Here is a 25782-nt window from a genome sequence, read left to right as displayed (position 1 = left end):
GTTTCAGAACTACAACAGACCACCGTAGGGGATGCACCTTAGGATAAACTTCTGAGCATATACCTGAGGTTAAACCTTGGCTCTTGGACCTGTGGACCTTCCCTATTTAGTAGGCCAGAGCTTGTGTGCTTTAAGGCAAGGTTCCTGTCTGCTGGTAGAGGTTCTGTGAGCCATGCACACCAACACGACAGAAGAGATAGCTATTTCCAACACTTGTTAATGAAGGGTCTAACATAGAGCCAAGGGAGGAATGCAGGGAGGGAATGGTACTGGCAAACTGATTAGACCTTTGACCTTTCCAAGGAAAGCCATGAAAACTTGCACTGCCCTGCCATCTCTGAAGATACCCTACCCTGGGGTATGGAGGGCATGCTGGGAAAACTGTTAACCTTAAAAGTTAAAATACTCAAGTGCCTTCTACTATCCTTACGGCCTTAAATGTGGCCCTCAGATGCCAGTGGACATTTTAGAATTAATTTGATGGGCACCAATGACTTTTCCATTTATCTACTCATCCATCTATTTATCTATCTATTCATCCATACATTCATCCACCCACCTATACATCTACTTCATTGACCCATCAACTAATTCATTTATCCACCCACTCATCTATCTTTTCACTGGTGCAACCACCCTTACATCTATCCATCCATCTATTCACTCTACGTACCCACTTACCCTCTCCATCTATACTGCTGTACCTGTCTTCCAGTCCATTCTACCCATACATTCTCCCATACATCCATGCATTCACCCATGCATTCACCCATGTACCTATGCATTTCCCCATGTATCCATGCATCTATCCATGAATCCTCCCATGCATCCATACATTCACCTACACATCCATGCATCTATCCTTGAATTTCCCCATGCACCCATACATTCACCTACACATCCATGCATCTATCCTGAATTCCCCCATTCATACATGCATTCCCCCATGTATCCATCCATCCAACCCACATACATATCTACTTACTCACTCCATTCACCCACCCAGCCACCTAGCCATTCACCTATGCCATCCATCCATGGTGTAGCCATCAACTGTGCTCATACTCATTGACAACTACTAGATGAATAAACCCATGAGTTCTTGATTGTGAATGGCATTCTGGGCACACAGGAAGCTTCATTGATGTGTGATGACCCTGGGATAGGGGCCACGCTATTTTCTACTCCAACAGAAAGCAAATGAGTAGAAGTAGGATGTGTGTGCTGGGCTCTGAGCAGTTGGGCAGTGTGTATTCCAGCTTTCTGTTCACTCGGGGGCCCTGCTGTTGAGAGCAGATTTCCCAGCAAACCTGGAGTGAGCCAGAGGAGTCAGACATGGATAAGGTTTAGTTGTAGTTCTTGCTGAACACTTTATCTCTAGATCACATATCTTCATCACTGGGTACCCCATCCTGATTGTAACTGACTGGAAGTGCAGCCATCAGGGCTCTGGGTGATAAAGGAGTGGTAGAGAATAGACAGCCCAAGGCTGGAAGGAGAATTCTGGGGAGTTAGAGGAACGAGGGGTGCAGGGAGGTAGCTCCTCTTGGGCTCTTCCTCATGGAAGGTATTGGGCCATCCAGATTCTAATCTAATACCAACGAAGCCTGTTGTATTGCCAGGAACAAGGATGCTCATACGAGCTGGAACATACCTGCCATCCTGGAGGGTAACCGCAGCAGGTTTGGGCCCAGTGGCCCCAAGGAGCAGATTTCCAAGAAGATGATCCTGAAGGCTGAGGAAGGGGACTATAACTGGATTTTTGGAATCTTGAGGGACAACCTTGCCTGTGCTGACGTGGCTGACTCTAAGGGCTACACTGTGCTCGCTGCTGCGGCTGTAAGTCCTTTTTGTATAGGAACACTGGCCTGTGGGCTGCCTCCAGTGGCCCACTCTAACAGGGACTGTCTGATAGGAGCTGCTAAGCGAAACCCCACTTACTCAGTCATAATGTTCAAGGCCAAAAGGAGGCGGCCTGGGAGTGATACATTCATTTCTCCATCACATACCTGAGTGTCCCTTCACCAAGGCCAAGCCTGAGTATTGTGTGTGTCCTGCTACATTGCAGCCTTGTGTGTGGAGGAGCAGCATGGATAGCAGGTGGCCCTCTGTGTCCGCTGAGGGCTAGCTCCTGTATTCACAAGTCTGTCCTTGCCACTCTGCAGATGCATTCTCACCTGGACATTGTGAACCTTCTCCTGGATTACGGAGCTGACGTGAACAAGTGCACGGATGAGGGCATCACACCCCTCAGCATGTGTTTCCTCCAGTATTACCCCAGCAAATCCTTCCACCCCAACATTGCTGAGAGGACCCTGCTTCAGGTCAGCCCCCATTGACCACCACAGCACTATCTGCCATACATCCTACTGTCTTTCTACCTAAATGGCCACAGGCCCCTCCCTGATGTGCGAACCAGGGCCATACACGGAGAATGGAAAGATGAGGCAGGTGGGGAAGAGGGTCAGAAGAGGGTGCCTGGGAACTCCCCAGGGACCAAGGGGTGTGTGTCCCTTTGAGCCATGTGCACAACAGCCTGGGGTCTGAGACATGCCTCCCCACTCCAGCGTGCTGGAAAGGGCAGGTGGTGAGCGAAGGGGCAGAGAATCCACAGGCCTAATGGACTCCTAGCCATGTGGAGGCCAGGGCCTTCTCTTTGAGAGCCAAGGTGCCTGAGGACAGAGGACAGGGGAACCAGCACCACTGGACAGAAATATAATTTAACCTGCAACACAAGCCACGCGTATATAATTAAAAATGTTCAGTAGTCATATTAAAAACAGAAAGTGGCAAAACTAATTTTAATGATGTAGTTTTATTTAGCATGACACATGCACTACAGGCTCTGCCCTGTGTGCACGAAAGAACAAACATGTTCATCTCACCAGCAGCTCCTCCTTGGCTTCTACAGCAATGCCCGGTTCTAGGTAGAGCTCATTTTGTGCAGGAGGCGCAGGAGGCATTGTGAGCCCTGAGAAGTGGCAGCTTACTTCTGGTATGGGGCAGTGACTTCAGAATCATCCCTGTCCTGCAAGGGTGTGGAAACTGTGAAGGGACCCCATGCCACCACTCAGGTTCTTCCTGGGGCTGCTATGGAGAGAAGAGCTGCAGTTCCTTCTACTAATGAGACCTTTTCATTTTTATTTTTTTGGCGCTTTGCCATAGGAATCTCCTAAATCCTTGGTCACCCCCAAGATTTCATTCTTGTTTGCGGATCCAAACATAGACTATCTCTGCGATGCGGGCATGCCCATAATGGGTGGAGAGGAGTTAAAGACCCCTCTGCAGCCCTCAAGCAGCCCAGAAGAGTCCCTGAACTCCATACCGTTCCCGGAGATCAGCAACGTGTTTCACAAGCAAGATGTCTCCCCTGCGAAGACTGTCAGCCCTGATGCGGAGAATGAGCTGGAGGAGGAAGAGGCAGAAAATGTGGACGCTAGCACCTTGTACAGCATTGACACAAACTTCGAGTCTACCAAGTGTCTGCGAAACTACACCATCAATGTCTCGAGGGACATCCTGGAGAAGAGTGCCCAGGCCTACAGTTCGCTGGTACAGATCCCCTGCTTCCCATACAAAGGGACCCCCTGCTTCCCGTACAAAGGGACCGTGAGGAAAATGGCACAGACCATGGTTGAGTAAGTCACTGATATTCCATGGCAGGGGTGGAGAATGGCTTCCAGGATGAGTTGAGTTTGGCGGGTAGCCATCACAGCGCTGCACCACCACTAAGGAGCAGTTTTCTCGAATCTGTGATGGCCAGTCTTATGTCAACTCGACACAAGCTAGAGTCATTTGGGAGGAGGGGATCTCAATTGAGAAAATGCTCCCAAAAGATTGGGGTATGGGCAAACCTCGGGTGTGATGGTTGATGTGAAAGGGCCCAGATCACTAAGGGTGGTGTCGTCCCTGGGCTGGTGGTCCTGGGTTATATAGGAAAGCTGGCTGAACAAGCCATGGGGAGAGAGCCAGCAAGCAGCACTCCCCCATGGCTTCTGCATCAACTCTTGCCTCCAGGTTCGCCCTGCTTAAGCCCCTACCCTTACTTCCCTCAATGATGAACCTGGAAGGGTAAGGTAAAATAAACCCTTTCCTTCCCAAGTTGCCTTTTGTCATAGTGTTTTGTCACACTAAAAGAAACCCTAAGACAGCATCCTTGTAAGGGCACTGTCTGATGAGGCTGCATTCTCAACACGCGGTCAGTGTGTGGAGTGCGTGCACATGCATCCACCTCACTGCCTGGCAAGCACCCGAGGAAAGGCTAGTGCCCATCTCGTGAGGCACCTCAGTGAGGTTAAGTGACCCATTCTTGGTTGAAGTCCTACAGGACCACGGCTGAGGTTGACTGGGGAAGTTTGTTGTTATCTATGCTTCTGAGCCTCCCAGGGTAAGGAACAGGGCCTGCTCGGGTAGGCTGGCCTTGGGTATTTTCCAGAAAGACTAGATACTGGGGTCGACACCTCTCATCCCTTGCTCAGACAGTCCTGTCCCTCCATCCTGTGACCCTGCCCGTCTGGTCCCTACAGACGCAGAAACCGTTGGATGACCATCACGTTGCTGCTACGTAGGGGTGCTGACCCTAACCTATGTCAAGTGCCCATGCAGGCTCTGTTTCTCGCCGTGAAGGCTGGGGATGTGGAAGGGGTGAGGCTGCTACTGATGAGCGGGGCCCAGACGGACATTCAGTATCCTCCACAGGTAGGTGTCAGTGTCTACATCTTGTCAGCAGCAAGATGGATGTGGGGCTCACACTGGCTTCCCAAGCCCATAGCTCTCCAGAGCCAACAGTAGAGCTGGTTCACCCTCCTGTAAACACCTGGCATGTGAGGTGTGGACACCACCACCGTGGACGTGGCCTACCACTGATGCTCCATGGTGTCAGCAGATATGGTTTTGAAGCTGTGCTCTTGCTCACAGTGCACTAGGAGCACTAGTTTTCTAATGCATTCCCTTCCCTGCGTCTGAAATACGAGTAAGGCAAGGGCTTATGAGGAGAAGCAAAGGGCAGACTCACCCTCCTTCACAGTGGCGTCAGCTCTATGGAGAGACAGGAAGAACCGAAGGAAACTGGTTTTGAATCCCTTTAGCCCAGCCAGTCCAGCCAGTGAAAACCAAACCTGGGTTTCCTCCCGACCTGTCTGTTTCCACGTCTGCCTTTGACTGAGGTCTGTGTCCCTTCTGTCTTGCACTGTTGCTGCCCATGGTGGAAGCCAGTGTTCTGTTCAGCACTCTCAGGCACCAGTCACTTCCCATGTGAGCTAGGCTCACTCTCGGGGGACGTGTCTGGCAAGCACATCGCTCTCGATACATAAACCTGCGTGTGGTGCTGCTCCAGAGGTTCTTAGACTTCCTGGGGTCCAGGGCCAGTTTGTCTGAACCTTGTCCATCCCCATGCCACAGCTTCCTCAGGCACAGAAGCCACACTACCTCAACTCCCAATGTCCCTGCAAGTCACCCTGGCCTTGTACCCTAGGGAGAAGGTCAAGGTGAGGCTGGGCTTCCTGCACAGTTCCCATCTAACCCCAGCGTCCCTTGTTGGGCTGCCTTGTGAGGGGTAAAGAATGTCACCTTGCATGGCTCAGTGGTATCAGCTGCACTCTGTCCCTTTGTCTGAACTCTGATTGTGGTTCAGACAGCGGCAGGAGTTTGCCCCAGGTTGTGTGCTATAGAGCTAATGCTACGCCCTCTCCTCCCCCCTCCTCCCCCAACACACAGGTTCCAGTGTTGGAATATTTCCCCGTGCAACACATGCCCTCACAGTCCAGGCTAACCACACCCTGACTTCGGGGTTCTCTAGCTGCTCTTCTCCAGTGACACTTTCCTATCTGAGTGAGGTCATACTGGGTGGGGACAAGTGGGGCATATCTTCCTAGCCACAGCCTGGCTGCCCCTGGCTGGCTTCTCTAGCTGCTAGCATTCACTCTAAGAGCAGGGTTCCCTATGACCATGAGCTGCCGGAGCTCAGAGACAGTCCCTCAGGAACCATCTTCAGTGAATGGGGAGAGGGACCCCGTGGGGAGAATCAGAAGGCTGGTCGGGAGCCATGTGGCTGTTAGGTGGTGGTATCTGAGCCAGGGCTTGGCAGGGACAGGGAGGTGCTACTCTTAGAAGTTCGTGTCAGACAGATGGCCTAAAATCAACTGGCTTCAAGTCAAGCATTCCACAGCCGTGGTGGCCCTGGACACCTGTGGATGTGGGTTACCTGGATGCCTGAAAGTTACTCGAACACCTGTGGGCTCCCTGGATGTCTGTCAGTTACACAGACCCCTGTGGATTACCTGGATGTCTGTGGGTTACACAGACACCTGTGGGTTACCTGGATGCCTGTGGGTTACCTGGATACCTGAAAGTTACATGAACACCTGTGGGCTACCTGGATGTCTGTGGGTTACCTGGATACCTGAAAGTTACACGAACGCCCGTGGGTTACCTGGATGCCTGTGGATTACATGCACACCTGTGGGCTTCATGGCACATTGAGAGTATTCAGTCCAATTGTTGTTCATGTCCTCCTGGGCCGCCTTGCCCTGCACCCATGAAGAGATGGTGCTGCGGTTACCTGACATTGTTGCAGTAATGTATACATCCTCTCATCTGCTCAGGCAGCAAGGACCCTGACATTAACCCTAACATGATCTCACCTGCCTGCCTGGCTGCAAATTGGATTTCCCCCTAACCATGCCTCCTCTGCAGCTGCAGTCCCTGACCCCGCTCCACATCGCAGTCTCACTTCCTGGGGAAGAGGGCGTGAAGATCACCGAGCTGCTGCTCCACGCAGTCACTAACGTGGATGCCAAGGCAGCGGACCAAGACTGCGCATACAAAGGTGGCAAGGTGCGGTTCTGCATGGACATGTAGCTGTGCCACTGACAAGGGGCTTGGGGTGGTAAAAAGCACCTCATGTGTATGCTCTGATCACTGTGTTCCTGGCCACGGCCCCTCCTAGTGTGGGCAGGCCAGGTGGATCAGCACCCAACTGTGGCCTTGGGAGGAAGTAGGGCTGACACACAGGCAGAAATAGTTGATTAAGGGCTAGGGATGTAGCCAGGCATGGAGGTAGCCAGCCTTTAATTTCTAATACTCAGGAGGCAGAGGTAGGTAGATCTTTGTGAGTTCTAGCAGGGTCTTCATAGGAAGTTCAATAGAGATACCTGTCTCCAAAAGTGGGAGGGGCTGGGGATGTAGCTCAGATGGTTTAGTGGTTTCCTAGTATACAGGAAGCCCTCCCTGGGTTTTATTCTTCAGTACTATACAACAACAACAACACAAAACACTGCTACCACCACAACAAAACTGGCTAGGTAGTGCTCGCCTGTGAGTCTAGAGGCCGTTTTGAGTGCTGTGGGATTCTCAAGGACTTGGAGAGTTCTGAGTCCTATGTGTGGAGGGCTGTGGGAAGACACGCACATCTATAGTCTGGAAGTGGGCACCCTGGGGAGAGGGACACACAGGATCTGCCTCAAGCCTTGTGATTACCACAGACTGATCTCCTGCCCTCGAGCCTGAAGCTCAATAACGAGCCGGGCCCACCCAAGAGCTACTACTCTACGCACACCTTCATCCCAGAGGAGGGTGGGCGCACAGCTCTGCACGTGGCCTGTGAGAGAGAGGACAATAAGAAGGTGAGCAGCCTCTGGGCTCTGACCTGGGCCGGCCGGGCTGTCAGAGTGAGGAGTGTGACTGGGGGGAGGCGGGGAGGGGAAGAGAGAGGCTGAGTTCTGAGTCTAAGGGTTGTTGAGTGAGGGGCTCATACGAGGCAAGAGCTGCATTCAAGTGTGATGTGTGTGTATGTGTGTGTGTGTGTGTCTATACACTTCACCTAGAAGTTGGGATGTGTGCGTCCATGTATCTACATGAGTGGGTATTGGTATGTGCACGCTTGGGTGCTGCATCAGGCACCCATGGTAGACCTGGCAGGAGATGGCAGCTCTGGTGTGAGTGGGCCCCCCTCACCATGTTGGCTTCTCAAGGTGTGAGTCCTGGCTGCTGCAGCACAGCCAGCGCTTCTGAAGCTGCCGTGGTGGATTTTCCAAATCTACCATTTTCCAGGTGGAGTTGAACTCTGTAGGAACATGAACGGAAGCCATGAAAAGGGCCCATGAGTACCCTGGCACTGACACGCTCTCTGGCCATGCATGGACTCACATCTTGTTTGACCTGAGGTGCCATGTGAACTCTCTTTTACACTCGGGTCTGACATCCTTGGGATTCAGGGACTCCCAACCCCGAGTCATCCTCTTGCCTTCACTGCCCTGTAGCCACTTAGCTCCCATGCGCCTGAGGACTCAGTCAGAGCAAGGCCTGTATAGGAACTGCTCAGAGGAGACTGAATAGCCAGGGCAAAGTCAGGGAATGGGGAGGCTGCGGGGAGGGGATTTCCAGGGTACAAATGCAGGATTATAGGTAATGTTGGGGGGTGTCGGGGGGGGGGGGGGGGGGGGAGTGAAGAGGCAGCCAGCCCATCAGATCAGAGCTTCCTTAAAGGGGAGAGAAGGAGCTAGGCATGGGGTCCCACCATTCTCACCAAACCCCCAAAAGGGCGGCTGGGAATCCATGCTGCGAACAGGGGCGGAGCTTTCAAGAAGGCCGGCTGACCAAGGCTCTGGCCAGTGTGAGGTCTGGGCCTGAATGACTGCTTTCTCACTCATATGTGTTTCAGATTTGGAAGCTATTGGAAGACAGGAGATACAAGTGTGTCACTATCATTAATTAGGCCCTGGGGATATCAGTGGTGAGGGCACACAGAGGTCAGAACCCATGGATGAGGGAGGGTACAGGAGCTGCCGTGGTCTAACTATTAGTCTCCAAAGAAGATGGAGACACTCTCCCAAGAGCCCCTCCACAGATTTCTGGCATCTCATCAGCCTGGTGGCTGAAGCTGTGGGAAAGGGGCTGAGGAAGGAGCTTGGTCCCAGCTCCTAGGGTTCGTCACATCCCGAGGGTGCAGGGCAGCTAGAGAGGAGTCCTGGCAGCCATGGGAATAGGGACCACTGGCCACCAGCAGGGCCGGAGGAGAGGCTCAATCCCAGCTGAAGGAACTTCACTCCGTTAGCCCTGTCAAGGGTCAGGGCCTTCTGTGTGATCATGTCAGCGTCACTGTCCTCTGTCCTTTGAAAGCAATTTATGTCCGGCAGTTTATTCACCAGTGCCTTTCCTGTTTTCTTCCTGGAGATGAATGTTTGGAATCTGACTGAAGCTCCTCCATTTCCCCTGCCCCATGTCCCTGTTTGGAGTCTCTGCTTAGGTGGTGCTGGTGCAAGGAGCAGACAGTTGAGTGCTTGGCTTGGCTTCAAAAGTGCCAGCAGTGTTATGGGCAGCTTGTACAAGCTCCTGAGGATGGCGCCCCTGACTTCATGTGCTTCTGCCTTTCTTTCCACAGTGTGCCAGGGACATAGTGCGGCTCCTTCTGTCCCACAGAGCGAATCCAAACATGCTGTGGAGCGGCCACTCCCCGCTCTCCCTGGCCATTGCCAGTGGGAATGACCTGGTGAGCCTATCCGCACCATGCATCTGAATCCCCTGCACCTGAGCACCCAGCGCCTGCCTTGGGCCCCTGCCTCTTGTGTACCTGGCGCTTATGCTCACAGCTCCCGTGTACAGGGGCACCAGGCAACTGTGCTATTCCTGCCACCTCGGAGCCCCTTCTTCCACTCAGCCACTGCGTTTGCTATGTCATTTCTCTACCTATTGGTTCATCTACCCAATCTCCCGCTCACTAAGCCATCTGGCCACCTACCCGTCAATCTAGCCACAGAGCTACCCAGCCTGCTTTCTCCCACTGACCCACTTACTCATCCATCCAGACTCCCCATTCCAACCTCTCATCCATCCCCACTTCCATTTAAATGTGTGTTTACTGGGCACCTTCTGTGGGAAGGCAGGCACCCCATCCTCCCTCACCCCATATACCCATGGTAGCTGGGGGAGTCAGGCCCTAAAGCAGCAGGCAGCACAGTCTTAGATACTGAGGAATATTGTTAAGAAAAAGAAGAGATGGGGAGGAGTGGCCAAAGGGGGCAGACAGGATGTGCTCCCGGCCGGTGATGTGTACCTGGCCCAGAGCTACACTCATTGCCAGGCTAGAAAGTAAGGCAGGAGCAATACCCATGAGAGCAGCGGCGCTGGCACGTGCACCAAGACAGCATCAGAGCCAGGCCCTGGACGGAACTGCAACTTCTCCCCAAGGAGCTCATCTGTGATCCCCCCCTACCCATCACTTCCCTGTGGGTGGGACCTATGGAGAGTACCCAGGACTATGGTTGCTGTGGAATTTGTCTGTGTGTCCAGGTTGTGAAGGAGCTCCTGTCTCAGGGAGCTGACCCCAACTTGCCTCTGACCAAAGGCTTGGGCACTGCCCTGTGTGTTGTGTGTGACCTGGTCTATGAGCAACAGAGGAGCATCGACAACAAGATTGCCCTGGTGAGGGGACGTGTGGGAGGATGCTGGGGGAAGAGGTGGGGGATGGAGAGTACCTATCGGGTTCAGGGTGGGGTAGGCTGTGGCATCCTAAGATCACGTCTGACTAAAGTAGGGTAGAGGACACAGCATCCAGCCCCCATCCTCCCACCTCCCACAACGCTTGGGAAATGAGATAGCGTAGAGCTATTGACAGTGTCTGGACCCAGTGGATCTGCATGTGCATCACAGGCTTTCTGAAACCCAGGGTTTATGACTCGTGTTGGTGGAATATGCTAAGAAAGCAGACAGTATGTTTATACTTTTCCACAATGCCTGAACTCATTTATTTAGGGTTTTTTTTTTTTTCCTGGTGAGACAAGGTCTCGTTCTGTAGCCCCAAACGGGGGTGGGGGTGGTAGTGGGGGTGGTGGCAATCTTCTACTCCAGCCTCCTAAGTGCTGGAATTACAACTGTTCACCGCCACACCCAGCTGGAGCACACACCCATCTGCGGTACTGCTCACCACCCACTCCTGACTTTGCTTGGCGGTCAGCCTCAGCTGTCAGGATCCCTTCTGTTGGACTCCAGTCCTCACGGTGAACCTTGACAACCCCCAGGATGTATCTCACACAATTAAACGTTCAGGTTAAGCCCTGGCTCTAGGGTTCCGGGAGGTTACGTTGGGGCAGCTGTACTGCCTTGCATGCGGGCAGAAGGCGCCGCTCAGTTGGGTTGGGTGAGCGGGAGATAGCTTTTGAAGGTTGACTGACACCCTGCTGTGTGTGTCACCTTCTGTTGACCCACTCACCCCTCCGTGAGCAAAGGGATGTCCCTATGTCTCAGCCATCGTGGTTTTGGATGAGGCCAAGCCCGTTCGCCCTGTTTGCTTCTGACTCTCTCACACACGTGGGGGATGGCGGCCACCATGTGGACGGTAGGGAAGCACACCCCTCTGAGCAGCTGTCTTCTCCTGTGGCTGCCTTTCAGCTGTCGAGTAATGCCCACAGAAACTGGGAGCTATGCACCTCATGACCTCACCACATGGCCCCACCCCATGCTGAAGGTGGCTTCTGTCGCCCCTCCACTGTGGCCTTGTGTGCTTGACAGATTCTGTGTTCTTCAGATTGACCGGCTCATCAGCTACGGGGCGGATGTCCTGAACCCTGTGACGCTTGTGCAAGGTGAAAAGACAGCGGTAGGCACAGCAGTCGATTACGGCTACTTCAAGTTCTACCAGGTGTGGCTTTGTTCTGAGCAGGACCCCTCTGAGACCCGGCTTCTCTTGGATAAAACTAGGAGCCCACAGTCAAGCCTGGTCTTCCAGGGCAGAAGACCTCATGATGGCGAACGTGTGCTTTGGGCCCCTGTGAGCAGGTCACATTTCGGAGGACGGAGAGGTGGCCTCCTGCTCACTCAGTTACTCTATAGTGAGAGGTGGAGTGGCCGGAAGTCCTCAGTGACCACTGCATGTGGCTGGCTGGTGAGTAGCAGCCCCAAGGACTCCTGGTGACCCTGTTCTCTGTCACAGGACCGGAAGATTGCCCACTGTCCCTTTCACGCTCTGATGCCAGCAGAGCGGGAGGTATTCATGGCCCGGAAAAGGCTGTTGGAGTACTTGGGCTTGCAACTGCGGCTTGCTGTCCTCAACAAGGAAAGCCAACTGGACACAAAGGCGCTGTACCTGAGCAAGAGAGGTAGGTGAGGCTCCTCAGGGTGCACCCCGTAGCGCCATCCTTATCCAACACCCCCATCCACTCACCCACACCTGACCATCCCCCAACCCCACCGGCAATGGCCCTGATGGTCTCACTCTCAGTTGCATCAAACCACAGCCCTCCTTGTGCCAACTGATTTCCCCCCACATATCCACTGTCCGACTCTATCACAGCATCCCAGTCGCCAGCCTCCATTCCATCCTTATGCCCACAAATGCCTTCGCTCATGCTGTGCCCAGCACACACCCATTCACCCACATGAAATGTCAACATGGGAATCCCTGCCTGCACCTTGCATCCTACCCCCACATACCCCAAATGATGCCGGTATACTCCCCAATACCCACCACCTATCCACACCCATCCCCGCACCTCCCCCCCTCACAGCTGTGAATTCAGCTACAGTTACGCTCAATCAGCCCTTTCCCGTACAGTGTAAGCCACTCCTACACTGCAGCCACATCGGCTTGCTGCATACACGCATGCATGTCTGCCCAACTGCACACTCACATCCCAGTACTCTGGACCCCGACTCATGCCTATCCTCCCCAGCAACCACACTCACATCCACCTACCCACAAATAGTTCCCGGTTACATGCCTTCTCTTACACACAGCCGTGTACACTCCCGTCCTCACACACCAGACTTCCATCCTCTCTTAGGCATACTAGCACCCTCCTACACACAGTACTCACATTCCTCCCCCTAAACATATCAGCATTTCACATTCATGCCCAGGGCCTACATACTGTGTATGCACCACAAGCGATTCAGTGCTTTTGTCTCTGCCCACACAAACTCACTTACCCTGACACAAGCAGCCGTCCCATCTGGAAGTGGATGGAGGGTGTGGAGGCCGAGTTCTGGCTGCTGTGACTGGAAGGGGACGCCTCTATCCATATTTGGATCCCACTGTGGAACCCAGGTTAAGCCTCGGACAGGACACCACTGAGAATGCTGGGTCTCTGATCCCCCCACAGCTCACAGGCAGGAGACTCATCTGAGAGGACCTGGCCATGCAACCTCTCCTTTCCATCACCGAGAGGATCCTAGAGTAGGGATGTCAACCCTGGAGAGGTTTGCCGTTCCTCACTCTGTTTCCAGAGCCTTGGCACCATGCTACAAAGCATAAGCTTTGCCAATGAGACAGACTCATTTTCAGTGGCACATGGGCCAGGTCAGGCCAAGTGTTGAGATGCACATGAGTACCCAATCCACTAGTGCCTCCGGCTGAACTACAGGGTGGCTTCCTACTGGGGAGAACTAGGACAATGGAGGGCACAGGAGCAGCCTTGAGTTCAAAACAAGCGTCAGCACTGGCCTTGCCCCTCAAACAGCTGCAGAGTGGTTAGCTCATTCTGACAGGTCATTTTAAGGCCCAGGCACACTTCTGAAACCAGCAGAGCGACCAGGCCAGCGCTTTTTTAGTGCTAATCATCCAGTCTAGAGGATAAATCCCAAGAAGTCTAAGTGCACAGGAATCCAGAAACAGTTTATAAGGAAGTGTCAGAAACCCAAAGGCCAGGAGAAAATCAGAACATTAAGAAAGTAAAAGGCTTAGTACTTTCAAGTGAGTGCCAATACTTGACTTCTCATCAGACATGACTCTTTCTTTTAACAAACTCTCTTTAAAGTTTTTGATGTGTATGATTGTTTTGCTTGCCCGTATTGTATGGGCATCACTTGTGTACCTGGTGCTCAGGACAGAGGAGGGTGGCAGTTTCCTTGGACCTAGAATTGCCATGTGGGTACTAAGAAACCAGTGCTCTTGGCCACTGAGCCAAGGAGAAACAACTACTCACTAAGAAAGACAGCTGTTCTACAAGGACACACTTCCTCTTCCTCCACTTCCTCCACCTCCTCCTCCTCCTCCTCTTCCTCCACCTCCTTCACCTCCTCCACTTCCTCCTCCTCCTCCACCTCCTCCACTTCCTCCTCCTCCTCTTCTTCCTTCTTTTCCTCCTCCTTCTTCTCTTCCTCCTCCTTTTCCTCCTCTTCTTCCTCCTCTTCCTCCTCCTCCCCCTCTTACATGATAGATTTAGCTCTCATAAAATAACAGAGCTAGTGTCTGCCTTTGTCATGGTAGCTTGGTATTGTCTACAGACCCAAGACAACCAAAACTTTTCCAAAATGAAACAAAAATGCAACACCTCACTATTTAAAGTTTCTGCAAGTGGTCCAAAGATCGTGCAAGGCATAAGGGAGTGATGAATCAACAAAATCTGTGAAGCTCCATGCAAACAGGCCATAGTACTGAAGGTTAAACCAGTCTGTGAAGCTCCATGCAGACAGGAGTGCTGAATCAGCAGTCTGTGAAGCTCCATGCAGACAGGCCATAGGACTGAAGGTTAAACTGGAGCTTGCCTCTCCTCCTCTTTGCTGCTGACTCAGGGAGGCAGGACATCCACTTCCAGGCTGGCCCAGCCGAGAAAGCCCTGACAAGAGGCCCTTCTTTCCAGAGAGCAGAGATCAGCAATCCTCACGCTGTCCCTAGCTGCCTACTTCAAAGTAGGGCCCCTGCTGGAGGGACAAGCCAGACAACTGTGGCTAGCTGCTAGAGAGCACAGGGGAAGTGTCTGGAAAGAGTGACCCTGCGTCACTGACAGGGGCTGTCTATGCAGCGAGCCCTGACAAGTTCTGCCAGGAGGGGTGCACTGTTGGAAACCAGCCAGCAAATCAAAGAGCTAACAGCCCGGTGTGGCCAGGGAGAGCCCCGCACAAGCCACCCCCATCCTGTGGTGAGGGACCGTAGATGTCCTGAGGCTGCACCTCTCCAGGGCACAGTAGCAGAAGCAGGGGAAAGTAGGCCTCTTACTTTCCTTTCCTTTCCTCATGGCTGTGACCAAAAGCCTGAAAAAAGCAACGTAAGGGAGGAAGGGATTAATTTGATCCATAGTTTAAAAAAGGGAATATGGTCCATCGTGGTGGGAAGGCATGGCGGCCGGAGTGTGAGGCAGCTGGTCACGTCGCGTCTGCAGTCAGGAAGTAGAGAGAAATTAATGTTGGCCCTCCAACTCACTTTCTCCTCTTTATTCACTCATGGACCTCAGCCCAGGGGATGGTGCCACCCACATCAAAGCAGAGACTCGTCTGCCTGTGTCAGCTAACCCTCTCTGTCTCTTTGGTGATCCTAAGTCCTGCTGCTTGCCTGTCAAGATTAGTAACCACGAGTCTGCTTGTATCTATCTCATGACAATCATGTGTCAGCCTGACCCCTAGACACATCACCTTTTACTTTAGTTTTATTACTTTTAAAATTACATTTAGTTTGTGTGTGTGTGTGTGTGTGTGTGTGTGTGTGTGTGTGTGTGTGTGTGTGTGTGTGTGTGTGTGTGTGTGTGTGTGTGTGTGTGTGTGTGTGTGTGTGTGTGTGTGTGTGTGTGTGTGTGTGTGTGTGTGTGTTAGGGGGTGAATGTGGGCTTTTACCATTTGGGTACCGGAGACTGAGCTCAGGTCGTTAGGCTCCGGTGGAGAGTGCTTTACCTGTTGAGCCATGTCGCTGGTCCGTGCATCACTTTTTAAATCATAGCATCCTACTCGTTGTTTCTAGAGCCTCGCTCTCATCTCATAATGCATGGGGCCAGCATTCCCATTCTAAAAGGACAGACAGAAGATAGCATGGAGATTTGAGTGATATGGCTCCCATAGGCTCATATATTTGAATGCTTGGTCCCCAGCTGGTCCCATTTGGAAGGATTAGGGGGTGTGGCCTTGTCCAAGGAGGTATGACACTGGGGCAGGCTTTGAGGCTTTCAAAAGTCCGTGCCATCCCAGTTAGCTCTCTGTGTCTCAGGCTTATGGTTCTCAGCTACCACTCCACCAGCCACGCTTGCCTTCCTGCCGCCATATTTTCTGCCACAATGGTCGTGAACTCTAACTCTCTGAAACTGTGAGTCCCAAATACATTGTTCAATAGGTTACCTTGGTTATGGTGCCTTACCACAGCAGTAGAGAAGTAACTAAGAAAGACAGCAAGATCAGACTAAAGTGAGGCCAAATGTCAACAAAACAAACACCAAATCTCACAGCTCCATGTCTACAGATTTCCTGGAACGATGTGGACTCCCGGAAGCTTTGGAGAGCTCCACTCTCCCGTTCTGCTGCAGCACACTTAGTCTCTCTGGTGCCAGCTCTGCTTTCCACACTAAGCTCTCTGCCCTCTCACACGGTTGAGCTGAATAATAACAGTGAGCAGAGACCATGCCACAGCCTGAGTCTTCTGCCAAAGAAGTTGCGATATTCAGAATTCAGCCGGCCCTAGTTTCTGAAGACCCAGAAGGAATGAAGCCAGATTTGTTACCAGAATGTAACCTGAACGGGCTCTAGTCCAAGCTCTAGAGTCCTGGTCCTCTCAGAAACATCCTGAACAGAGGCCCCACTGTCTGTATTCCTTTAGGTGCTCGCTCTAGTTTCCCAGGCTCCTACCAACATTACCCAGTGAGCTCTGTTCACAGCAGTCTAGGGCTTGGCCGTCCAGCAGCTCTCCACTGTTCAACATTCCTCCCATGTGCCAGTTCCTCCACAAGACCAGATTTATCACAGCAACAGTCTCACCTCTCCACACCAGTTTTCTGGTTTAGTTACTTCTCTTGTTACAATGGCAAAACAACTAACACATGCAAACTTGAAGGAATGTTCATTTTGGCTTACAGTTCAAAGGGGAAGTCATGGAGACAAGAACATGAAGTGTCCTCCACCTTGTGTCCTCAGGCCAGTAGCAGAGAAAGAGAGGAATGCTGGGGTCCTGAGACCCTATGCCACGGGATAATGCCATATATGTTCAGGGTTGGTGGAGCCATGCCAGTTTAGCCTGTCTAGAAATGCCCTCAGCGACATGCTCAGAGGTTTGTCTCCTAGGCGATGTTGAAATCCCACCAAGCTGATGAGGTCAATCACCACTGTAGACCACCATGCACACTTCGTTTTCTAAGCCAGGTAGCAACTGGCTTCTGAGGAAGGGCAAGGAAACATAATCAGGACTTCAGAGAAAAGCAGGACGCCATCCTTCAGAGAGCCCGTGAGCTGGGCGAGGGTGCCTGGTAGCCTTTAGTGTGATGGCAAAGCAAATCCTGAATGGAAGCAGGTAGTGAAGGTCAGAGGCAGGGCTGCAGGTGGGCAAGCCCTATGCAGGAACATGATGGCCATGGCTGAGGGCCCCTCGCTGAGCTGCCACACTCCCCCCATGACCGGGTGCTTATTCCTCTCTCTCTGCAGCAGAGCTGGCTCCCTGCCACAGGCTGAAGAAGAGAGGTTCCACCTCGGCTAAGATCATGCCCGTGGAGAAGCAATCGTGAGTGCTCTGGCCTCTGGCCCTACTGCCCCTGCAGGGCCACCTTCTCTCTCTGTCCTGAATAGCCTAATCTTGGCCAGGTATCTCAGGTCACAGGCACAGGCTCCCACCAGAATGAGACTCACAGTTGGAGTCTCAGGACATACTCAGTTGAGCTGGGTTGTCTGACTGTCAACTGGGTGGGGCACAGTTGAGCTCCACATCCTCAGGAGGGCGGTAGCCACCTCCCAGGGCAGAGCACAACCTCACTCACCCACTGGTTTTCTAGGAGGCCCCTGCCATCCTCCTGCAGGGGAGCCTCTGTAGTCATCTATGTACCCTTGGAAGGACCCATGCATTCTGAAGGACAAGGCAGGGATAGAGAGAGTGACGGAGGAGGTTGGTGTCTTGAGTGTCACCCCAAACCCGAGCTCTGAGGTCTGCGCTCAGGTAGCTGACCCACCCCTGCTGTCTCCAGTTGCCATGTTGGATTGTTGTTTGAGCAGCCTCTATGGAACCCTGTGGTGGGCCCAAAGGCTCAGTGTGCATTCACTGTTCAGAATAATCATGTGGAGACCCTCCTGGGTGGAGACATCCAGTCTTCTGTTGATATGTGGTGGCTTCCCTGCCTGGTGGAATGGGTGGGCACCACTGTCTCAGGAGCCCAGGCTTGGGCGCAGACCTGACCTCAGGATTCTATTTACAGCATTCCCTTTTACAAGTTTTGCTACCAGTGTGGCCGCTCCATTGGGGTCCGCCTCTCACCCTGTCCCCGCTGCTATGGAATCTTGACCTGTAGCAAGTACTGCAAGACCAAGGCCTGGATTGAGTTCCATAAAAAGGACTGCAATGACATCATGGCCATAAGTAGGTTGGGTGCCATGTTGGAGTGGGCTGGTGAGGGTCTGACTGCTCCCCAGAACAAAGATGCAGTGCTGGGAAGTGGGGGCGGGGTGAGAATCACCCTCTCCTTGGAAGCCCTTCAGCTTCATGATGTTTTTTTCCAGAATTTATAGCTGGGACTGTGTGTGTGTGTGTGTGTGTGTGTGTGTGTGTGTGTATGTGTGCATGAACATTGTGTGTGTGTGTGCATGAACATGTGTGTGCATAAACGTGTGTGCATGAACATGTGTATGTGTGTGTGCATGAACATGTGTATGTGTGTGTGCATGAACATGTGTATGTGTGTGTGCACGAACATGTATGTGTACATGAACATGGGTGTGTGTGTGTGCATGCATGAACATTGTGTGTGTGTGCATGTGTGCATGTGTGTGCGTGCGTGCATGTGTGCAGATCTTGGGACAGGGTTGAGGAGTTGTCTTTGAAGGGTGGCCATAGCAGACACTTACTCTTGCTGCACGTAGCACTTGCAAGCTCTGAGGCAAGCACAGTGAGGGTTGCTTGCAGGCCATAGCCAAGTGAGGTGGGAGGTTCTCCTTACCCCCTGTAGCATTGTGGGGCACACAGAGAGTGGCATTTTGGTTTAGGTAGCAAGCCCTAGTGGTTAATGCTCCTGGGCCTGGCCTCCTAGGGACTGTCCAGGCTCATCTCCCTCTTGAGTTTCTTGCTCAGGCCCAGAAATTGGACCTCCTTCCTCCTCCCCATGCCTCCTCTATATCCACCCAGTGCCCCGCTCGGAAGGTTCGGTTTTCAGGGAGGCAGAATCTCCGTGAGGGAACAATGCTTTGTGCTGCGCCCTGTGGTGGCCTGACACAAGAAGTGTCTGCATCACGACAGCTGCATTTCACAGCAGTCTCATCTTCCTGACCTGGCAATAAAGTGACCTAGAGTGTGTTCTCAAGTCTGTGCCCTGCTTTGCCATTGCCTGGGCCAAGTCCCAGAGTCCTTGCCTATGCTAACCGAGCCTATATGGGTGGTCTCCACAGGGCCTGGGCTGGGCTGGGCTCTGTAGAGGCTGGTAGACAGGCAGGCCAAGAGTTCTCGCCAGAGAGCTGACTGCAGGGCACTGGCAGCTCCTGGCTCATGCTGGCACTGGCTTTCCCACTAGATTGCCCAATCCCAAAGGAAGAGCCATTCTCTATTGTCAAGATTCCTTCCATGGACTCCAACTCCATGTGGGTTTTGGGGTCCAGGATGCTCTTGCAGTGCATCAGCTGAGTGTCTGCCATGTGCTGGGCATGTTCTGGGGTCACAGTAGCAATGGAATCACGGGGACTGATGGGGATAAAGGGCCAAGGATAGAGCAAGGTGGTATGGTCAAGGTTGGAAAGTCTGCCCTGGAGAATCAGACTCGCTTTCTCGTGAGAGAAGGGGAAGGCAGGTTGTGGAGCCTACAGCATCTGACATTTGCCTGAAGGGTGTCTAGGGTGGATATGGGGCAGAGAGCAGAGTTGGTAGACACAGGACTAAGGTGGAGGAGGGACTATAGAGCCTGTGAGGACTGGGGGAGACCCTAGCTGGGCAGCCATTCTCCCAACAGCAGCACAGCAGTACTGCTGCCTAGCTTTTGACTTCAACTCCAAGGTGGAGAGTCACAGAGGTGGTGAGCAAGGCTGTTGCATGTGGATCAGGAAGCCCATGGATAGAGGAAGAAGCTGTCCCTTCCTGGAGCTCAGCCATAGTTGGCTTTCCAACTGTGGGGCTCCTGAGAGGCAGTGACTGGAACTGTGTCCCTTAGCACTAGTCATTTGTCACCATGGATTGCTAAGCTCCTTGTTTTAGAGTGCCCATGTTAGTAGCTGGATGTGTATGATATACTTCCATCTATTACCCTTCCACACAGAACATAGGAGCAGACAAATGCAAATGATAGTTACCCCAATACCAGGAAGGGCCACTGTCACACTGCGCATCCTTCCAAATGGGCCCACACCTCTCCAGACATGCAGAGATTAGACACATGTGTACACACATGCATACCAAAGAGTGTGGGCATCCCTTGCTCCAAACGAGGCCATGAATACCTTATATTTGTATTTGTTTTGCAACATTGCCTCCAAATGAAAACCTTACCATGTTTTATTTTATGTATTTTTATATTTGGTGTGAATGTTTTGCCTACATGTCTGTATAGACATCACGTGTATGGCTGATGCCTGTGGAGGCCAGAAGAGGGCACCTAGTCTCCTGGAACTGGAGTTGCAGTCAGTGGTGAGCTGCCGTGAGGCTGCTGGGAATTGAGCCTGAGTCCCCTGAGAGAGCAGCGGCACTTTTGACCGCTGAGCATATTTTCCAGCCACTCTCCAGTGATTTAAAAGGAGATCATGGTGACAATCATATTAAATCTAAATGTTCATTCTCAATATTTTGGGGGCTATATTTTACTTTTAATCTGTGCACGCACACCACACTCTAGGACGCCTTGCACACATGTGCACACACCCCTCCACTGATTTCTGCCTCAACCAGTATGGCAGTTAATGTGACCTAAAGTTTTATTTTCTGGTCCCATCGTTTCTAAATCACTGCGTGACCAATGTCACTACAGTTGGAGGGGCCCGAGTACCAGACTGTTACTCAAGCCATCTTGTCCTTCAGCCTACAAAGGTTCACACACATATGCACACATGCTTTGGGTTTTCATTCATTCTTTTGGTTTCCAGGAAACCTTCCCTGTGTTCTGAAGGGTGCTCTTAGAGATGAGTGCCATAGAGTGACGCCGTGCGACCTCCATCCATGTTGGTGTGATGTTTGTGTCCTTTCATTTTCTTACACCCTCTGATATGGAGACCTCTGTGGCAGTAGCTCCCCTTTCTGTCCTGCTCATGAAGCAGCTTCTTGCAGCCGGAGCTGTAGCACACCAAAGCCTCATGCTGCCAGACCCATCCATCCCCGACAGGCTGAGGGATGGGACTGCAAACAGGGGGACTTCGCCCAGGTGTCCACAGATATTTTAGTATGTCACTGTTTGATGGACCCATGGTTTCATCATCAGCCTAGAACAGAAAGGTCCTGGGTCTTCCCCAAGGTGGAAGGCTAGTATTCATGTCTCTTCCTGTGCACTTCAGCGGACTCCTCCTAAACCATGTAGTCTCAACCAGCTAGGTTGTGACCCATTTTCCTGTCTGATGGACAAACCAATTCATAGCTCCCTGGAACCCTTTCAGATAGATTGTGGGTTTGGGCATCAAACTCAATGACCTTGTAGGGACTTTGCAGTTGATTGGCTTCAGTGAGGGACAGTGGGGAGCCTGGAAGCGCTGAGGCTTGATGTGAGGGGTGTGCTTTCTGTCACTTTCTTCACATGTGGTTGGTAGAAGGCTCTACTCAAAGCTCATTGGAGCCCCATCTCTCCCCTCCTCACCATCCTGCACGATGTTGCTGGCTTCTCTGCCCACTCCTTGAACAACCCCTCCTGGCCTTGCTGCTCTGGAGCCGAGTGGTCTCCTTGACATTGCAGTGCATCCTGCCTTCAGCCCCACCTAGACACTCTGCCCCCACCCCTAACCCCACCCCGTGGCTTCCCGTAATGCTCCCCTCCACTGAGCGGCTTTCACTGAGTCCCTGTCTGTACTTTTCCTGGTAGCCACAGCCTCAGAGTTGCATGGTCTCTTCTGGATCAACTGTGTTGTGAGCCCTCACCCTCTGGGTCTTAGGACAGGATGGCCTGGTCCTTGTATCTTGGAGACCCATAGCCCAGCAGACCCAGCTACATTTGCTGTGTGATGGTAGAATTGAGAGCAAGGAGGGGCTTTGTGGCCTTGGGCCATATCGTCTAGGAAAAAAAGTCTCTTAGCTCAGAAAGTTGTCTCTGGGAAGACGAGGCGAGATGCTAGGGCCAAGATCGGGCTGGGAATCTTTCCTATTCTCTTTCCAGGAGCGGTCCCTCTCTATCTTCTCAGGGCCTTAGTAACCCCTGCCGGACAGTTAACTTTTCCCATGGGATCTGGTTGGCTTATGCTTGGGAGCAGTTGGAGGCTTGTACTGTCATGCTAAGGGACAGGAGAGAAGTGAGGCAATTCTAAAGTGGCTGTGTCCTATGCCGCTGACTGCAGGGAAGGGAGGTGACCCCCAAAGCTGGTGCTCAGAGCAGAGTCTCCTTCCTCGCCCAGAGTAGTTGGCCCCAGTGCTGTTTGGGCATAGAGTGAGTATTCTGGGGCAGGTGGCCTTCGGAGCTTTGGGGTCACTGGAGGACATACAGAACAGAAGTAGAAGAGGCCTGCAAGTGGTCAGATGGAGGGAGGGGCCTTCTCCACCAGATACCTGCTGTCTACTGAAACATCAACCCAGCCTTCTCTAGGAGCAAGTCCAAGCATCTCAGAACCCACCCTGCGGCTCCTGCCACCAGCACTTTTTCTATCTTAGGGGCCTCCTGCATAGTATTGAGGCCACTGGCTGAACCTTCCGTGCTGTCCCAAGGTTCCCACAGCAGGGGCAGGAGCTGCCTCAATCCCCAACAGCTGCTCTGCTCTGTCTCTGGTGGTCTCTAGCTGCCCCATGCTGAGCCTCATCTGCTGAGCTTCCACCTTGAATCTAAATTCCCTCCCTGGTGGGAGATGTGTTTCATTCTCTTGTTCTAGGGTTGGCACTTTTCCACTCAGGCAGGCAGCCTTTGGGTAGTCACACCAGCCTGGGTGGACCTGCATTTCCTGGGCGCCCCCCATTGAGCTGGAGAGCAGAGGCTCAGGATGCAGCTTAGGGTCCAGCTTGCTTAAAGAATGCATGACCTCCAGGTACCCCGAGGTCAGGGAAAGTGGGGAAGATTCCCATGAGCAGAGCAGAGCCAAATCTCAGCCTTTCCAGTGCTGTCTGATACTCAAGTCTGTCTTCAGACTGCTCCCCAGCTGATGTCCTGAGGGTCTCCAGTCTCTGCCCGGAAACTTGAATGTGTGAAGGACACAAAGTGCGCGTCCAGGCGCTCCTGGTTCTGCTCCAGGCCCTGTGCTCCTGTTCCCAGAACGCTGGGGGTGAGGCCAGCTGGGTTGGTGAGATAGGGCAGATAAGGGGGCAGAGACTGTCTTACTTTATGAGGCTGAGGCACCTAGGGACTTTTCCCAGGGGACCCTCTTTCTCTCTCCCAGGTAGGTTCTCCAGGTGCCAATGCCTGTGGGGCCCAGTGTCTGTCCTCCCCAGAACCCCCTTCTCAGAGCTCACCTGGAATTTTAGGTTCTTTTGGGCTAGACTCGGCTGCCCTAGCCTTCTCTGTCTGAGTCAAAGGTGCCTTGCCTTTTACCGGAAACCTCCGGGGCCCACAGGGAACGAGCCTGAAGCCAGGAGGCAGGATGGAGAGATGTGGGGTGTGGCAAGTGATTAGTCTGGCCACCTTCCGAGAACACATAGACTCTAGGTCAGTGGGGGAAGTGAAGACAGGTTTCCTTTGGAGAAGAGCCAGGGAATGAGATGTATGTATGTGATGATGGCTTAGGCCAGTAAGCAGGATAGGGACAAGTGGTGTCCAAGGGGCTCTGAGGGAGGCAAGACCTGGCCGGCTATGGATGCAGAGGGATTAGGACTCCTCATAGACTAGGAAGTCAATAGAGGTAGCAAGGGAGGGCAAGGTCAAGGAGATGGGGCTAGAGTCTGGCTGGCCACCTCTTCTCAGCCCCTTCCACACCTGAACTTCTGGGAGAGCAGGCTGCTGCCAGTGTCTAGACCAGATGGCCATCCGGAGCTGCTGCCAGTGTCTAGACCAGATGGCCATCCAGAGCTGCTGCCAGTGTCTAGACCACATGGCCATCCGGAGCTTGGGAGTAGAGGCAAAGGAGCTGTGGATTGACCCGAGAGGGTCTCAGATGGCAACAGAGAACTTGGATTGTGTGGAGATGGAAGCCTAGAACATGGGCACCCGGGTACCCTGTGGAAGCCTGGGAATTGCTATGTTCTCTGGAGGGGGAGGTGTAGGTGGCCAGGGTCTGTACTACAAACAGTCTAGCTGGAGCCAGGGCTGTGACTTCCCCTAGTTTGTTCTCTTGAGGCCTTGGAAGGCCATGCAGTTCCTTCCGTTTCTGCCAGATCCTGGCCTCCCCTGACTGTGAAGCCAGGAGGCCTCTGGAGGCCACACCATTTAGTGGAGGGCATCATTTCCCCACTGTGTTCCCGCGGCCTTGTTGACTAGCTGGATGTATACATCTGAGCTTATTTCTGGGCTTTCGGGTATTCTTAGCCATGTCCCATGTCTGTCCTTACCTTGCTTGGTACTGTTACTGTTTCAATTACTTTAGTTTTGTAACAGGCTCAAATAGAAAATAGAACAACTCCACACCTCCATATTCTGTATTCTTTCTCAGACACTGCTTTGGCTCTCAAAGGTCTCTTGTGCTCCTGTGTGAATTTTAGGATTGTTCTATGAAATATATCATAGGGAGTTTGATAGAGATTATGTCAAATATGTAGATTACTTTGAATAGTTCCAGCATTTTAGCAGCATTCCATTTCCCAAATCCAGATCATGGTATATTCTTTTATTTACTTAGACTTTTTTGTTTTTGAGACAGGGTTTCTCTGTGTAGCCTTGGCTGTCCTGGAACCCACTCTGTAGACCAGGCTGGCCTTGTACTCACAGAGCTCCATCTGCCTCTGCCTCCCAAGTACTGGGCTAACGGCACACATATGCCACCACTGCCCAATGTACTTAGGACTTTTTACTTGTCAATGTGTTTGAATTTCCAGTCTTTCACTTATTTGGTTATATTTATTCTTAAATCTTTTAACTTTAATGTTATCACAGATGAAATTACGTTCTTAGCTCTTCCCCTTCATCCTTCTTCCCTGCCTTCCCCATCCCATATACTTGTGAGTCTTGCAAGTTCCTCATATTATTGATATCTAGTTTCATACTATGTGGCTAGAAAAGATATTGATAGTCTTAGTCATGTGGCCTGCCCTGGAGATGTCTCCATGCCTGAGACACACATGCACACACTGTGCTCTGGAGATGTCTCCGTGCCTGAGACACACCTGCACGCACTGTGCTCTGGAGATGTCTCCGTGCCTGAGACACACATGCACGCACTGTGCTCTGGAGATGTCTCCATGCCCGAGACACACATGCACACACTGTGCTCTGGACGGGGTCATCTGTGTGCCTGTTACTCAGTGTACCTGGTCTTTAGTATTTTTCAAGCTCCTTGTTTCCTTGTTCTTATTCCCATCTCACAGGATTTGGGAAGCTGATGTTATAGCTTCCATTCCCCTCAGACCTGCCAGTGTCTGGTTTTTATATTTCATGCGTAAAGGCTAGGTGCACATTTACCTACAACTGCTATATGTCCTTGACTTGAACTAGAAACCTGTTTGGTCGGTAGAGATACTTCTGTTGTCTTTTAGTTTGCATGGGATCTATCTTAAAATCCACTCTCTGTCAGCCCATGTGTGTCCTTAGAGGTTGTTTTAGTTACCCTCCATGATCAAAGCAACTTGTAGAAGAAAGCCTTTGTGGGGCTCACAGTTTCAGAGCATGAGTCCCTGACTATCATGGCAGGCAGGCAGGCAGGCAG

At 52.2% G+C, this 25782-nt stretch overlaps 1 protein-coding gene and 1 long non-coding RNA gene across 5 annotated transcripts in view; one reads left to right on the top strand and one right to left on the bottom strand.

The window, feature by feature from the left end:
• Ankmy1 (ankyrin repeat and MYND domain containing 1) overlaps positions 1-25782 on the top strand; it is a 48543-nt gene that overhangs the window by 18660 nt on the left and 4101 nt on the right. For 3 of the 4 annotated variants that reach the window (XM_031368455.1, XM_031368454.1, XM_031368453.1), the window contains 12 exons: positions 1623-1839; positions 2166-2324; positions 3166-3638; positions 4527-4698; positions 6694-6834; positions 7482-7622; positions 9380-9487; positions 10288-10419; positions 11522-11635; positions 11927-12092; positions 17329-17404; positions 18090-18250. In XM_031368455.1, the coding sequence (XP_031224315.1) occupies positions 1623-1839; positions 2166-2324; positions 3166-3638; positions 4527-4698; positions 6694-6834; positions 7482-7622; positions 9380-9487; positions 10288-10419; positions 11522-11635; positions 11927-12092; positions 17329-17404; positions 18090-18250 (2060 nt within the window). Of the gene's footprint in view, positions 1-1622; positions 1840-2165; positions 2325-3165; positions 3639-4526; positions 4699-6693; positions 6835-7481; positions 7623-9379; positions 9488-10287; positions 10420-11521; positions 11636-11926; positions 12093-17328; positions 17405-18089; positions 18251-19012; positions 19188-25782 lie in introns of those variants that run through there. The other variant, XM_031368456.1, reaches the window with a different exon arrangement.
• LOC116088786 lies at positions 20758-24409 on the bottom strand. The gene is made up of 2 exons (XR_004118011.1): positions 23441-24409; positions 20758-23263 (listed from the first exon to the last, which is right to left on the bottom strand). It is a non-coding gene; the product is annotated as an uncharacterized LOC116088786 (long non-coding RNA).

The sequence above is a fragment of the Mastomys coucha genome, unplaced genomic scaffold, assembly GCF_008632895.1.
Source record: "Mastomys coucha isolate ucsf_1 unplaced genomic scaffold, UCSF_Mcou_1 pScaffold14, whole genome shotgun sequence".
Classification (NCBI taxonomy): domain Eukaryota; kingdom Metazoa; phylum Chordata; class Mammalia; order Rodentia; family Muridae; genus Mastomys; species Mastomys coucha.
This window is presented reverse-complemented; position numbering and strand designations above follow the sequence as displayed.